Raw genomic sequence first — 16,887 nt, 5'->3', positions numbered from 1 at the left:
CATCCTTGGGCATTATTCTCTTATTCGCCTGGAAAAAAGAAGTCCAAACTAGTTATTAGATCTACATTTTCCTATTTTTGGAGCACTTATATACAAAGTATTGGGCTAGATGCTAGGAAGAAATAGGACAAGAGCAGTGACCCATGCCCATGCAATGGGATAATGCTTTTCACAGTTTAAAAGCAGGCAGGGTGGAGCCAAGATTCCAAGAGGAAGTCAGATGTGATTGTTTCTGAAGATCTAGTGAGGATCTGAAGGTGAGTGAGAAGGGAGGACAGAAAGTGAAAGCAAATGGCACATCACTTTGGTAGAATTGCTTCTGAATCCCCTGAGATTGGCTAAGGGCTCTTGGCAGACGACAGATGGCTTAGCCTTGATTTATAAAAATCAGAGAATGGGACCTATTCCTCAGGGAATACACCAAACACATGGCATACTCTGTCCTAATTCTCTCCATGGTCTTTAGTACTTTTTGAGTGAAACATCCAAAGTTCCGTGCTTAGTCCCAGGGTTCAGCACTTAAGGAGACAAATAGTTTTCAGTTCTTTTTTGCTTATTACATGCTGTATTAGCACTTTGTTTTGGGACAGCTTTATACTCATCCTAAACTCCAGAGTTTAACTCTCCCTAAGGAATCTGGAGGAGAATATCAAATGCGTGTTCTCTTTTCTACTATTCTCAGGATTATTGAAACTAGGAGAAAATTGTGGGCTTGAGGTAGACCAGAAGTAGTTATTTATTATAAAAGATCTTATTCAAACCGTAATACTTTTTAAATTTAGAAAATGCTTTAGCTCCTAGAATGTAACCCTCTTTTGGTAGGTCTGTTTTTATCACCTACCCCAATTCTCTTTCTCTTTGCAGATGGGCTTTCCTTCTAAAACAGACAGTCCTAGCTGTGAATACTCTCGATTTGATTTTGATAGTGATGAGGACTTCAATGCTTTCTTCAACTGTAAGTGATAGTGGCCTGGAATTTCTTCCAGTAGTCTGAGAATGGGATCTAGTGTTAAAAATCATGGTGCATGACCCTTGGGGTTGTATGTTCAAGGGTCTAAGATCTGGACAAGCAGCCTGTTTAATCTCTAGTTTCACATTGCAGCAGGTACTGAGATTGCACTCATTTCCGGCATAGTATTCTCTTTTTTGCACGTGCATTACATGCACAGGTATGTGTGCACATACACACAGCCTTTGGGCTTTGATGTTTAGGCATAGAAGCTATATGTAAGGCACTTAAATTTTTTTTTTTTTTAATTTTTATTTATTCATGATAGGCACACAGTGAGAGAGAGAGAGGCAGAGACACAGGCAGAGGGAGAAGCAGGCTCCATGCACCGGGAGCCTGACGTGGGATTTGATCCCGGATCTCCAGGATCGCGCCCTGGGCCAAAGGCAGGCACCAAACCGCTGCGCCACCCAGGGATCCCCACTTAAATTTTTTTTATAGCTAGGATTAAATACTACTTTATCTTGCTGGTCTTCTAAAAAAGAAGAAAAACTCATATATTCTGATAACCTAAGTCTGTTCTCGGTTTCCTGTAGCCTGGCTGCTTCTCCTCCCCACCCCCCCTTTTTTCAAATAGCAGCTTTAGGAGTTATAATTTGTTTACCATACAATTCGCTCATTTATAGTATACAATTCAGTGGTTTTTTTTGTATGTTTAAAGTTGTGCAACTATTGGCTCAATTTCAGTATATTTTCATGACCCCAAGAATCCCTGTGCCCGCTTGCAGTCAGCTATTCCCAGTCCCCTCATCCTTCCCAGCTCCAAGCAACCAGTAATCAATCCACTTTCTGTTTCTGTATTTCAGCTATCCTGAACATTTCATATTAACAGATTATACATTATATGGTCTTTTATACCGCCTTCTTCCACTTAGGTTTTTTTTTTTTTTTAATTCACCAATATTGTGGCATGTATCAATACTTCATTTCTTTTTATTGCCAATATTTCATCGTATGAGCATACCACATTTTATCTATTTCATAAGTTGATGGATATTTGAGTCGTTTCTACTTCTTGGCTGTTGGGAATAATGCTGCTATTGGGGTGCCTGGCTGGCCTCGTCAGTAGAGCATGCACCTCTTGATCTTGGGGTTATGAGTTCAAGCCTCACATTGGGCCTCTAGCTTACTTTAAAAAATAATAATGTTGCTATACCGTTTGTGTACAAGTCAAGTAGAAACATGTTTTTATTTCTCTTGGGTCGTATGCCTATATTCAGTCATACAGTAATTTCATGTTTAATGTTTTGAGAAACCGCCAGGCTGTTTACCATAGTACCCACATTGTTTGCATCTCTACCAACCTTGTCTGTTATTAATTCCAACAGAAATGGGAGACCACTTTTAGTTTGCCTCTTAGAGGATTAAGCTGGTAGAGCAGCTTCCAGAAACAATTTACTTTTGAAAATTTCTGAATTTGTTAATCTTTATTGAACATTTGTTACATTCAAGGCATAAATCCGCAGAACAAAAGTTTCTTTGAATATTTTCCACCTGGGATGGATAAATGAATGAACATTAGTACTTATTGTCTGCCAGTTACTGATTTATGTCTTTCTTTTGGCAGCCTCCCGGGCCCAACAAGGAGAGGTAATGAGGTTAGCATGTCGTTTGGATCCTAAGACTAGCTTCCAGATGGCTGGGGAGTGGCTAAAATATCAGCTGTCAACTTCTGTTGAAACTGGATCCGTAAACTGTAAGGTTTTTTTATTTTTAAATATTAGTGAAGTATTGTATCAAATATACATAGGAAATAAGCCTTGTAAGCCACACTTCAGAACAACATGCTAACAGCATTCAAAAATGTTTAAATTATAGTAAAAACATGTCCTTAAAAAAAAAAAAAAAAAAAACATGTCCTTGTCAGTCTTGCCTTCATTTTTCTTTTCTAAAAAAACAACCAGTTGCTCATTGTTTATTATATTACTTCAGTTTAGACACCATTTTATTAAATTGCATGTCTAGACTTTTTAAAGCTTTTCTACTAAGTTTTTGCATAGAACCACTCCTAAACTCAGAAAGAATGCATCATTAGGCATAATAGAAGCAGTACAAGGACTTTCTGTATCACTCAGCCACCTCAAAGCTTTTGGAACTGCTGCTTTATACAAAATCAAAATAACACTTTTGTACTCAAATGCATAAGCTGGGTAACTTCTCTGTATTCCATATCTTCTGTCTGTTGTCTTACTAATTAATGCATGCTGTGGGTGACAGGAGAAGGTATAAGGCACTCCTTTAGAAATGTTCCATATTTATAGTCAGTTACTAGCTACACTAGTTAACTTGGTATATATATATATATATGGGATTTAACATTCTGTTTTGGGTATTTACAACTGACTCTCAAGGTCCGTGGTATCTGGTTAACTTGAATGTTTGTAGAGGCCCAAATATGTTGCACCAAGATAAAGCTAGTAAATGGGAATACTATATGGAAGCAAGAAAAGTAGATAAATCTTTTCGTCTGTACCTTGCTGTTTGAGTGATGTACTTTGATGATACCTATGAACTTGAGGGTGGCACAGTTCTCTAGAACTTGAAGTTGTCAGGAGGCTGCTAGATACGAAGCAACATTTTGTGTCTTATACCAGTTTTTCATGGAGGGATTCTTTATGGTCTCAAATATCCTAATTATTTAGATTCTCATGGACAGGTTAAAAAGAACAAGGAAGGGAGAAATTAATTGATATTTATCAGTTGCCTGTGATTGACCAGACACTGTTTCTGATGCTTATGTTTATCCTCATTCAATATTCAAAGTGGGCTTTTTTTAAAGATTTTATTTATTTATTCATGAGAGACACAAGGGAGAAGCAGGCTCCCTACAGGGAGCCCAATTTAGGATTCAATCCCTGGACCCCGGATCACAACCTGTGCCAAAGGCAGACGCTAACCACTAAGCCACCCAGGCATCCCTCAAAGTGGTTTTATAGATAGGACTCACAGAGGTGAATTTTGACAGCTCATTATGGAAGGTGGAGGCTGGATAGGCCCTCTCTCTACTTTTCATTCTTTTTATTCCCCAGGCTGCGAGGGATTCGATTATTTTGTTCTTTCAACTGTGAAATTAAGTGGTCCCTAAGTCCCCATTATCTCTCTGGTGTCTTCTGTGATCCTGCAGTTGTGTTTGCACACTTGTATGTGTTTGTGTTTTACAACTCTGTTCTCCTACAGCTGGAACTGGAGAAGGTGGCCTCTGCTCCATCTTCTCGTCTTCATTCGTGCAATGGGAAGCCATGACTTTTTTTTTGGAAAGTGTGATCAACCAGATGTTTCGGACATTAGATAAAGAAGTAAGTAAGTGTTTTCTATCCTGATTGCATAATGATTTTGATTTTTTTTTTAAGATTTTATTTATTTATTCATGAGACACACAGAGAGAGGCAGAGACATAGGCAGAGGGAAAAGCAGGCTCCCTGCAAGGAGCCCAATGTGGGACTTGATCCTGGACTCCAGGATCATGCTCTGAGCCGAAGGCAGACACTCAACGGCTGAGCTGATTTTGATCTTTTTAGAACTGACAGAAGAATAGGAAAATCTGTGGGTATGCATCTCACAGAAGAGGAAATGTTGAATCAGAGAGATTAAATAACATACTCAAGTTCAAATCTCTAGTAAACAGCAGGGCTGGGCCCCAAACTCAGGTTTGACTCCAAGCCTACAGTGGTTAGTATTTATGTTAAGGGGATAGTAAGACAAGCCTGTTCATACAGTGAAGTACAGGTTAAGATGACTATTCCAGGGAGAACAGCAAGGGTAATCTTGAATTGAAAAAATCTTCAGAGACGTTTGCCATTAAGTATCCTTTTAGTTTATAGCAGATAAACCCAATGTTCTTGTTAGTTGATCAGTGTCCTCTTCCCTTAATGATCTGAATATAGTGGTCTTGTTTTTTTTTTTTAAAAGATTTATTTATTATTCATGATAAAACACAGAGAGAGAGAGAGAGAGAGAGAGAGAGGCAGGCTCCATGCAGGGAGCCCGACGTGGGACTCGATCCCGGGATTCCAGGATCGTGCCCTGGGCCAAAGGCAGGCGCCAAACCACTGAGCCACCCAGGGATCCCAGTGGTCTTGTTTTGTATGCTTCATGTGACCTATCACCCTTTCTGTCTTATTTTTTTTAACATTTTATTTATCAGAGATAATGAGAGAACATGAGCAAGGGGAGAAGGAGAGGGAGAAGCAGACTTCCCACTGAGCAGGGATCCCAACATGGGGGCTCTCCAGGACCTTGGGATCATGGTCTCAGCTGAAGGCAGATGCTTAACGGACTAAGCCACCCAGGCACCCCCATTATCTACCTTAGATGCAGCTGTAATTAACTGGGTTAAAGCATTAGATTGCTCATTTCAGGATGATTACGTTTTAGTATATTTCAGGTTAGTTGTTAGAAAAATCTAAATCCCTTGAAGATAAGTGGGATACAGTATATTTTCTCACAAATGGCATGTTAACAAATTAGAACTTATAATCATTAACTTCATCTACTTATATATTGATTTGAGTTTGAAATGATGGTATTCAGAGTTTTTCCAAAGTTTAGGAAGGAAATCCTTCTTGGATCCTGCATTTTTTACTAAATGAGCCCTTTTTTATGTTTAGGTGGGGACTATCTAATCAAGAAAGCCCTTTATTAAATCAAGGGAAATGGCCCTGGGGTTTCCTTTCCTGCCATTTTTAAAGTTAGACACTGATGGATCCACATATTTGGGTATGATCCTGCTGGAAATCAAAAGAATTTTCAGGATTTTTCAGATATATTTGTCTTTAAATTGTATGAAAGGACTGGCAGTATTGGGCACTGGGGCATGGGGGGTGCCTAGTTGGTTGTAGGCTGGATTGTATGATATGTCCTTGAATATGATGATATTTGGTCAAAATGCCAAATATTAGTTGGTCAAAAGGTACAAAAAGTTTAGATAGCATATGAGAGAAAGATATGAGCTGGGGACAAAGCAAAGGTAACAATTAGAAACTGAGTAGGAGTCAGAAAAGTTGATAGGGAGAAAATAGAACAGGGATCCCTGGGTGGCTCAGCGGTTTGGCGCCTGCCTTTGGCCCAGGGCCCGATCCGGGAGTCCCGGGATCGAATCCCGCGTCGGGCTCCTGGTATGGAGCCTGCTTCTCCCTCTGCCTGTGTCTCTGCCTCTCTCTCTCTCATTCTCTCTCTCTCATAAATAAATAAATCTTAAAAAAAAAAAAAAAAGAAAGAAAGAAAACAGAACAAAATTCTTTTCCTCAGGAGAATCCTATTTAGGCTTTTATTAGTGACTTAAAGTAAACCTTTGACTCCCAAACCTTTTGTTCTTCACCAAAGTGAAATGGGTCAGAATGAAGCATTATTAATCAAGAAAAGTGAGTTTCTGATGAATGTGTGTATGATGAAATTACTACTTGTAAAGGAAACTGTAACACTTTATATGTTCTAGGAGTGTGCAAGTGACAGATCTTAGCCTGTTACATTCCCACTTGCTACTTTCAGTTTCTGACTCTGCATCATTGCTCACTTTCTTCTCAATCCTCACCCTCATGCAGGGTCTGTCAGAGGAGCCTGGCTGGTAGCCTGTGAAAGAATTTGACTAAGAGATTCTTTGGCTAAAAGAGCTTTGTTTTAAAGATTTTATTTATTTGAGAGAGAAAGTGCACAGAAGGATAGGGAGGAACAGACGTAGGACTTAATCCTAGGACCCATGAGATCACGACCACCAAATAGGCACCTGGGTGGCTTAGTCGGTTAAGCATCTACCTTCGGGGCGGGGGCGGGAAGCATCTACCTTCGGCTCAGGTCATGGTCCTGGGGGTCCTGGGATTAAACACCACATTGGGCTCCCTGCTCAGAGGGGAGTCTGCTTTTCTCTCTCCCTCTGCCTGCCACTCCCCCTGCTTGTGCTTGCTTTCTCTCTTTCTCTCTCTCAAATAAATAAAATCTTTTTTAAAAAATAGTTTTTTGAAAAGCTATTCCTCTCATTTGTAGTGGCATTAGCTGAGTTTATATTTCCAGAAGACTCACTTTGGCAATGGATCCATACAGGGAATAGCTTTAGAAGGGGAAAAAAATCAAATTTTTTAAAAAAGATAAGGATTAATTTGCCTCAGATAGTAAAATATAAAGCTGTGATATTTTATTTTTTTGTATATTTTTATTAGGGTTCTATTTGCCAACATAGAGGATAACACCCAGTGCTCATCCCATCAAGTGCCCCCCTCAGTGCCCATCACCCAGTCACCTCATCTCCCCGCCCACCTCCCCTTCCACTACCCTTTGTTTGTTTCCCAGAGTTAGGAGTCTCTCGTGTTCTGTCCCCTCTGATTTTTCCCACTCATTTTCTCTCCTTTCCCCTTTAAATCCCTTTCACTATTTTTTATATTCCCCAAATGAATGAAACCATATAATAATTGTTCTTCTCTGATTGACTTACTTCACTCAGTATAATACCCTCCAGTTCTATCCACATTGAAGCAGATGGTGGTATTCGTCGTTTCTAATGGCTGAGTAATATTTTAAAGGCAGAGTGTGTACTGACATTAGATATGGTTCATTGGGACAAAATAGCCCAGAAACAACCTGGGGTATATATAAGCATCCCAAAGAAATTGAGAAGGATTTGATAATTTAATAAATAGCATTAGGTAAAATTAACTGTTTGGGGAAAGGTCCCTAAGTTGAAAAACAATGAAAGTAATCACAAAAAAGTGAATGGTTTTAACCACTTTTTAAAAAACATGAAATAAACTTTGAAAGGCAAACTTGGAACAATATTTGCAATAAATATGATGGGATTAGTACTCTTACTATAAAAAAAGTCTATTTCCTAAACATTACTTTTTGAGTACGATTGATATCACAACATTAGAGAATAATTTGACAATACTAGTTGAAAATGCCTAGCCTTATAACCCAGCAACTTCATTCCTAAGTGTTCTGAAGAAACTCTGTATCTGCATTGAGGCACCAACGTTCTATAGAATGCTTGTGTGTTGAGCCAAGGAAAAAACTTAATATCCCTCAATAGATTATACAGAATAGATTATAGCAGTGAAAAGGAACTCGGATATGCTATGGATAAGGATGATTCTTTTTTTTTTTTTTAAGATTTTTATTTATTTACTTATTCATGAGAGACGCAGAAAGAGAGGCAGAGAGAGAAGCAGGTTCCATGCAAGGATCCCGATGTGGGACTTGATCTCAGGAATCCGGAACTCACCCTGAACCAAAGGCAGATGCCCAATCGCTAAGCCACTCAGCTGTCCCAAGGATGATTCTCACAAACACTATGTTGACCCCAAAACATACAATTTTCTGTGTAATTATGAATATATACATTTGTGACAGAAGTACACAGAAATGATGGAATCCTTGACATTGTGAACACCAAATTCAGGATAGTGGCCACCTCTAGGGCTGAAGAGGAAGATATGTACACAGAGCAGCCACTCTATGAGTAACATTGTACATCTCCAGGTCGTCACATGGAGAGTTATTAAAGTATTGCTTATACTTTTCTAAAGGTCTGGAATATTTCACAATAAGATTTTGTTCTTTATACACAAATTAATAAAAGCACAAGAACCTAATGAAAGAGTTAAAAGATATCAGATTTATATAGAGAGGGGAAACTAAAGTCATTAATAAATATGAAAAAATTCAGTCCTCATTAGCAACTGAAGAAATACAAATTTTTTAAAAACTATTTATTTATTCATGAGAGGCAAAGACACAGGCAGAAGGAGAAGCAGGCTTCCTGTAGGGAGCCCAGTGCGAGACTTGATCCAGGACCCTGGGATCATGACCTGAGCTGAAGGCAGATGCTCAACCACTGAGCCACCCAGGCATCCCAAAATGCAAATTTTAAATAAACTCTTTTTATTTACTGCAAAAGCTTTAGAGAATAAACTCAAACTGCTGCTGAGAACATGGTAAGAAGGGCATATTGGTGAACAGAGAATCAACTGATAAAACCTGTAAAGAAGAAAAACAATTTGACTTAGAAATTTTCATACCTCTTGATTCAGTAATTATAGCCATCCCCAAAAGTCTGTCCCCCAAATGAAATAATCGAAAATGTAGCCAAAAATTTTTCCCACAAAGATGTATTAGCACTAATGAACAGCAATGTTCTCACTTTCTAGTATTAGGAAAAGCCACATTCTTTTTTTTTTTAATATTCTTAATCTTTTTTTTTTCTTTTTTAATTTTTATTTATTTATGATAGTCACACAGAGAGAGAGAGAGAGAGGCAGAGACACAGGCAGAGGGAGAAGCAGGTTCCATGCACCGGGAGCCCGACGTGGGATTCGATCCCGGGTCTCCAGGATCGCGCTCTGGGCCAAAGGCAGGCGCTAAACCGCTGCGCCACCCAGGGTTCCCGAAAAGCCACATTCTTAAGATGGCATGTGGTCGCGTCATTTAGGAAAAGTTTTAATAACATGGGGTAATGCTTGGAATTTCCAGGTTGAAAAGCAGTATATAAAACCAAAGCCTAAAGGAAATTTTACCAGAAGTGCTTATCAGCCATGTCAACATCCTTTTCATTGTCTGTAATGCAGGCTGTTCCTGTTAATGATGGAATAGAGCTGTTGCAAATGGTCCTGAACTTTGACACCAAGGATCCTCTCATCCTGTCCTGTGTCCTCACTAATGTCTCAGCACTCTTTCCATTTGTCACCTACAGACCAGAGTTCCTGCCCCAGGTCTTCTCTAAGGTAAATTCCATCTCCTTTTTAAACTTTGGTTGGATATTTTTGAACTAATTTTTTGAGACTGTTTTCGAGAGTCTTTGAGACAAGCCAATAAAACCGTCATTTAGTCATTCATCAGGTATTCAATACTTACTGCAAATCAGGCACCATGCTGGTAGAAAAGCCTCACTTCCCCTCAGGCACTCTCTTTGGAAATAAAATCACATAAACAGTTGTTGTACCCATGTGGCATTATAATTAATAGACAAGTGTACTGAGAAGTGGAAGAGAATACCTAAAGAAAGGGTCTCAGTATGCTGTCAGTTTATTAGAAAGGGATTTGTGAGAGGGATGGTTGGTGTGGATGGTTTGTGGGTTTCCAGTTTATGTGAGTAGTAGAACAGTACCTGAGTAAGAATAATGGAATCCATAGAATGAGGAGGAGGGATGAGTTCAGTTTGGGAATACTACATTTGAAGTATATGTACAACATCCAGGAGAAGACACTATAGTAAATTGGCTATTTGAAGTTAAAGGTCTAGAGTCTCAAAAATACAGTATTAAGGTGGCATTATTGTAGAGGGGCTTAGAGCAGAGGTGAAACCCTAGGAAGGAGGGTGATATGAATGTAGAGTTGGACATGTGGCTCAAGCAGGGAAACTTTGTGAGTTACCATCACTGGGGGAGGAGGGTGAAGAATGAGAATTCTCCAAAGAAGAATAACGGTAAAGGCAGATAGGGACGCCTGGGTAGCTCAGCGGTTGAGCATCTGCCTTTGGCTCAGGGTGTGATCCTGGAGTCTTGGGGTCGAGTCCCACATCGGGCTCCCTGCATGGAGCCTGTTTCTGCTTCTGTCTCTCTCTCTGTGTTTCTCATGAATAAATCTTAAAAAAAAAAAAAAAAAAAAAGGTAAGGGCAGATAAATGACAAAATGTCATGTTACAAACATCAGCAGAACTTCATAAAGATAGGCTCATTTATTACAACAGAAATTCTTTAAGAACAAGGCAATATCTATTGGGTTTCTTTTTCTTTTTCTTTTTTTTAAGATTTTATTCACGAGAGCAAGAGAGAGAGAAAGCAGAGGGGAGGGGCAGAGAGAGGAGAAGCAGACTCCCTGATGAGCAGGGAGCCCCACACAGAGCTCAATCCCAGGACCATGAGATCATGACCTGAGCCGAAGGCAGACACTTAACCGACTGAGCCACCCAGACACCACTTCGTTGGGTTTCTTGATTAGACCTTTGTTAAAGTATAACTCCTTCCTGGTGATTTAAGGCAGTAGTCAACGCTGTATTAGGTTAAAGAGTCGATGAGAAGTTACACAGTAGAATCAGAGAGAGTATCACTATAGCTTGAGTGTTTGGCTGATAGCTTCGATTGTTTGGGGATTCTCTAATCTCCATCTTTATAAAATGTTTGATGGTAAAGTTGTGAATTCAAGCCTCTTGCAGAGTTATCTGAGAAAATGAGCATCTGAAACTTTGTAACACCAGTTGAAAACCGTTTTGTTAGTATATTGTTTATACTTTTGAGATTTTGTTGGAAACTTTATGCTACTATTCAAAAATACTTTATGCATTTGATACTGATGAGTAACCTTTTCTTTCTTACCTTTAGCTATTTTCATCTGTCACTTTTGAAACTGTTGAAGAAAGTAAGGTAAGACCATTTAATTCAACCAACAATTCCTAACTTCTGGAAAGCGAAAGTATGAATGCTGAACACCTAAGTCTAGATTATTGTTTTTTTTATAAGGAGAAGGGGTTAGTAAAGGCAGGAGATGGTCATACAATATGGTGTTTTATTCAAGAGATACTCTAAGACAAAACAGTAAACATGGGGATTCATAGTGACTATAAATGTCACTTCATTAAACTCCCATGTTGTGAAAATTGATTTGTGAATTTGCCTGAAGGAAATATTTTATGTGATTCTATGCAGCATCTGTAAATTACATTAAAAGTGCTCCAAGTTTCTTGCCTATGTCTTCTCAGGCCCCCAGAACCCGAGCAGTGAGGAATGTGAGGAGACATGCTTGTTCCTCCATCATTAAGACATGTCGTGACTACCCCCAGCTTGTATTGGTAAGCCACTGCACTCTGACCAAGTAGCCACTGAGACCTATCAAGTTTAGTTACATTCCTCTACAAATCCAGCCCTAATTATACCTCACATAAAGAGAAAACTGGGAACTGTAGCTTCGTTTCAAATAAGCATTCTTGAGTCGGTGCCTTCTTCCTCTCCTACCTGGTAGTGGAGTCAAAAATGCAGATACATTCCTTCAAAAGGAATAGTTCTTTTCCAATGTAGATGACCAGATTTTTCCTGTCAATGTACACATCTTTCCTGTGTGCTGTTGTTTACTGCCAAATGGTGTGCCTAATCTTGAGAGAAGCCAGATGCAAATCCCAACCTCTTTTAGAGGGTTTCTGTAGGAAATTTAGTACTATTCCAGATTAGAAATTAACCAAAAATTTCTTCTCTAAATACACAGTAGTTATGTGTCTAATGATATAAACAAGCTGATTTTTGTCCGTGAATATATTATAAAATTGAAATAGAAAAAAGGACCTATTGTTTCCACAGTTGTAGTATGGGAAAGTAAAATTACCCAAATATTCATCATGAGCCATCTCCTGCATAAATTGCCTTGCTTGTTGAGGCAAAAGAAGAGCATTATAACTAAATGACTAAGTGACAGTCTTACAGGCCTGACCTTCCTAGGAATGCCTTGATTCTCTTTCCACCTTCCTTGAGTGACCCACCTCTCCTTAAAAATTAGACCTTCACCACCTTTGGGTTTTTTTCTTTGTAATCTGCAGCCCAATTTTGACATGCTTTATAACCATGTGAAGCAACTCCTCTCCAATGAGTTACTCTTGACACAAATGGAGAAGTGTGCCCTCATGGAAGCCCTGGTTCTCATTAGCAACCAATTCAAGAACTACGAGCGTCAGAAGGTGTTCCTAGAGGAGCTGATGGCACCAGTGGCCAGCATCTGGCTTTCTGAAGACATGCACAGGTAGAGGAGAGCCTTTGCCCCAGACCCTCACTGCACTCGAGCGCCCATTCTAGATTCTAAGAGCTGTGCCCAGTGTGGCAGTGTAAGGATATCTGGGTGTAGTGGCGCCCCATCAGTGACATCTGAAGTCTTCCAAAAGCAGTCTTTTATTCTCTACCGAGGTGTAGAGAAAGGGAAGAAATGAGTAAAAATGGATAGTATGGTCATGAGGCTGCAGAGTACACTGCAGAGTGTCTGCATGGCAGCCCTAGCCCGTACAGAGAAGTGAGAGCAGCCAGGAGGGGCCATACCAAATAAGTGCCACACAGACCCTCACTGTGCCCACGTAGCATTCTCAAGCTTGCATCCTTTTTGCTAACGACATTTAGAAGTGGGAAGAGAAGTTTCAGCCTTCAAATGACAGCTGACAATATGATTAAATTCCTCACTATAACAACTGCTCTTTGGGGCCAAATAATCATAGCTTATTAGCTTTTGTGGAAGAAACTGTCTTCTTAAAATCATGATATGACTTGCCTTTCCCACTCCAACCTTCAGAGTGCTGTCAGATGTTGATGCTTTTATTGCCTATGTGGGTGCTGATCGGCAGAGCTGTGACCCAGGCCTGGATGATCCCTGTGGTCTAAACCGTGCACGAGTGAGTACGGCTCTTCTGGGAATGGGAAGCTACAGTGGCTACAGGTAGGAGTAGGGTGTTACCATTTGTAGAGTTTCTTACAGATTTATGTTTTTCCTATGTGTGTGAGAAATCTGGGAGTCTCCACTTCCCTAAGCTTCTCCTTTCTTTTCTTCCTTAGTCTCTCTTTTTTTTTTTTTTTTAAAGATTTTATTTATTCATGAGAGACACAGAGAGAAGCAGAGACAGAGGCACAGGGAGAAGCAGGTTCCATGCAGGGAGTCCAATGCGGGACTCGATCTCAGGACCTCAGGATCAGGCCCTGAGCCAAAAGCAGACGCCCAACCGCTGAGCCACCTAGGCATCCCTCTTCTTTAGTCATTCTAGTTCCTGAATTAGTTCCCACAGCAGAGTGGATGTTCTTTTCTTTGAAGTCATTATTTTGGCTTTAAGGATCTCTAAATAGTTCCAAAGACCAAAGGTGTAATGAGGAATTAGGTCAGCATTGGGTCAGCAGTGGGAGTCCTCCCTGCCACTGCTGTCTGGCATGTAGTGTCCTAAAGATGGTCTGACTTGTAAACTTGAGACTCTTCAGTTCTTCACTATTCAAATAAGCATTCTTCCTGGCTCCAATATTGGAAAAGTCTTACTAATTAACCTGGCAAGTAGTAGGTTGGTTGGGAGTATGATGAGTGAGGATAAGGGCAAGAGCTGTCAAGTATAAAGCTGGAGGGTATAAGGTCAGCCAAAAATAAGGTGAAATATTGGCGGTCTAAACACTTGGTTGTGAAGCATGTCCAGGCCACCTTCTAATTGGGATCCTACAAGAGGCTCACTGTAACCTCTGAAGGACAGCCTCATGTTCTAGAGCCTACTACTGGTCCTGAAGATAGAAATGAAGGGACCCTTCTTAAACTGATCTTAAAAGAAGGGACAGGATGGGGTGGGGTCCTTTCCTTCTCTCCAGCCTCTGGTATCACATTTGCTGTAACCTTGCATATGTTTAATAACACTTTTGATTTTTCTTCGTCTTTATGTTTATATTTTGTTTTATGTTTTTCTATAGATGAGCTTTTGTGTATATAGCATTCTGGGTGTTGTGAAACGAACTTGCTGGCCCACTGACCTAGAAGAGGCCAAAGCTGGGGGATTCGTGGTGGGTTATACGCCCAGTGGAAATCCAATCTTCCGTAACCCCTGCACAGAACAGATTCTGAAACTTCTTGATAATTTGCTTGCTCTTATAAGGTGAGTTAGAATAATGGCTTTTCTATTGTTTTATTTATTTATTCTTTTACCTTAAGGACCTCAAAAGTGTAATCTGTTTGTATTCCTTCAAATCGTGGTGGTTAGTAAATGAGGGATTAGGTCTTGTTTCTTTCCCAGTTCGGGTCTCCTTTTTAAAAATAACACTAGTCCTCACTTGCATAAGTCTTGTGTTCCAAGTGAGCACGTGGAGGCTGATTCCAAAATGGCTTTTCTCCTTTTGAGGCTCTTCTCTGTGTTCTCCTACTTCCTTATACTTTATCTCAACTTTTTACTTTAGGTTTATATGTCCAAATTTTTGCCACTAGAGGAATTGTTCATTGGGAACGGGACACTTGCTTTCTTAGTGGTGCTTCTGGTTGGTATATAAATGAGCTTGTCTGAATTTATCAATAACAAGACTGCCCTCAAATGGACCAAAACATGCAGTGGCGCACATGACCAAGGAACTTGGTATATGTTCCCACTCAGTTTCCTAGGTCTTTAATTCTCAAAGCTGAATCCTCAGACCAGCAACATCAGCAAGCCACTGAGAGTTTGAAATGCAAAATCAGGGCCCCACCCCAGATATATTAAATCAGAATCTGCATTTTAGCAAGACTTCCAGGTAGTTTGTGCGTACATTAAAGGTCACTGTTACAAATCACATGAGTTTACATATTCAAATGAAAGTAGGCCAAGCCTAGGCTTACTGTACCTGAGGTATGTTTGATGATTCAGGGACACACTACAGAGAAAGTAGGCAATGGCTAAATTCAGTTCTTACTGGCCAAAGCAAAGTTTGATTCTTTTTTATTTTGTTATTTTAAAATATCTTACTCATTTATTTTGAAAGAAAGCACAAGTAGGGGGAGGGACAGAGGGAAAAGCAGACTTCCCGCTGAGCAGGGAGCCCAACCCAAGGTCCATCTCAGGACCCTGAGATCATGTCCTGAGCAGAAAGATGGATAACTGACAGACCCACCCAGGCACCCCTTGATTCTTTTCTGTATCTCATAGTATTTCTGAGTTACAGGTTAGTGCTCTTTTCCTGTGGTTTTTGGCCTCTTATCCAGGGTAGAAGAGCAAGCATCTCAACTGAACAAAGCAAATTACTCATTTCTCTGGGGCACTGTGCTGTCAGAGGGTTTAAGTTAACGTTGACCAAGATATTTTGAAAAATCTTCACTATAGTTATGGAACAGTTTCTTTTGAGTACTGTGCATCCAGAGCTATTGGAGTTTCATCTTGTTTTTGTAGTAATTTCTATCTTGAAGTATAATGTAAGGGCACAAGTAGATATAAGGAAAGGACAGGAATTATAAGTGCCTGTAGTTGAATTTTCACAAAGTGACACATCCATGTGATCAGCACCCAGATGAACAAAGAACCTTAGCAGACACCTCTCTTCGGCCATTACCTGACCCACAAGAGTAACCAGTATTCTGACCTTTTCAGCATTTTGCCTGGTTTTCTGAGCTTTAATAAATCGAGTCAGAAGCATGCATGCCTTCATGTTTGGCTTCTCTTGCTCAAATGTATGTGAGAGTCATCCAAATTATTGCATGTAGTTGTGGTTTGTTCATTTTCATTGCTGGCATGGTAATCTATTGTGTAATTACTATGTCGCTTATTTATTCATTTAGAATTGGTGGACTTTTCAATAGTTTCCAGCATTTATTGTTACAAATACTACAGTAGTACTGCTGTTAGCATTCTTAGAAATGTCTTTTGGTATATACATAGTTTCTGTTGAGTTGGAATAGAAATCCTAGGGCAGCCCGGGTGCTCAGCGGCTTAGCGCCACCTTCGGCCCAGGGTGTGATCTGGAGACCCGGGATCAAGTCCCTCGTCGGGCTTCCTGCATGGAACCTGTTTCTCCCTCTGCCTGTGTCTGCTTCTCTCTGTGTCTCTCATGAATAAATAAATAGAATCTTTAAAAAAAAAAAAAAAAAAAGGAATAGAGGGATCCCTGGGTGGCGCAGCGGTTTAGCGCCTGCCTTTGGCCCAGGGCGCGATCCTGGAGACCCGGGATCGAATCCCACATCGGGCTCCCGGTGCATGGAACCTGCTTCTCCCTCTGCCTGTGTCTCTGCCTCTCTCTCTCTCTATGTGACTATCATAAATAAATTTAAAAAAAAATTAAAAAAAAAAAAAGGAATAGAAATCCTACATGTAAGAGTAGAATTTCTGGGTCATAAGGTATGTATTTTCAGTTTTATTTTTTTATTTTTTGTTTAATGATAGTCACACACACACAGAGAGAGAGGCAGAGACATAGGCAGAGGGAGAAGCAGGCTCCATGCAC

At 40.0% G+C, this 16,887-nt stretch overlaps 1 protein-coding gene across 1 annotated transcript in view; it reads left to right on the top strand.

Moving 5' to 3' along the window:
- Window positions 1–16,887, top strand: part of XPO5 (exportin 5) — a 51,559-nt gene that overhangs the window by 15,618 nt on the left and 19,054 nt on the right. Inside the window, 9 exon segments of the mRNA XM_025418868.3 lie at window positions 865–955; window positions 2,577–2,705; window positions 4,187–4,305; window positions 9,562–9,717; window positions 11,314–11,355; window positions 11,691–11,780; window positions 12,519–12,718; window positions 13,256–13,355; window positions 14,401–14,582. Coding sequence (XP_025274653.1) covers window positions 865–955; window positions 2,577–2,705; window positions 4,187–4,305; window positions 9,562–9,717; window positions 11,314–11,355; window positions 11,691–11,780; window positions 12,519–12,718; window positions 13,256–13,355; window positions 14,401–14,582 — 1,109 coding nt within the window.

Source organism: Canis lupus, chromosome 12 (assembly GCF_003254725.2).
Source record: "Canis lupus dingo isolate Sandy chromosome 12, ASM325472v2, whole genome shotgun sequence".
NCBI classification, from domain to species: domain Eukaryota; kingdom Metazoa; phylum Chordata; class Mammalia; order Carnivora; family Canidae; genus Canis; species Canis lupus.
This window is presented reverse-complemented; position numbering and strand designations above follow the sequence as displayed.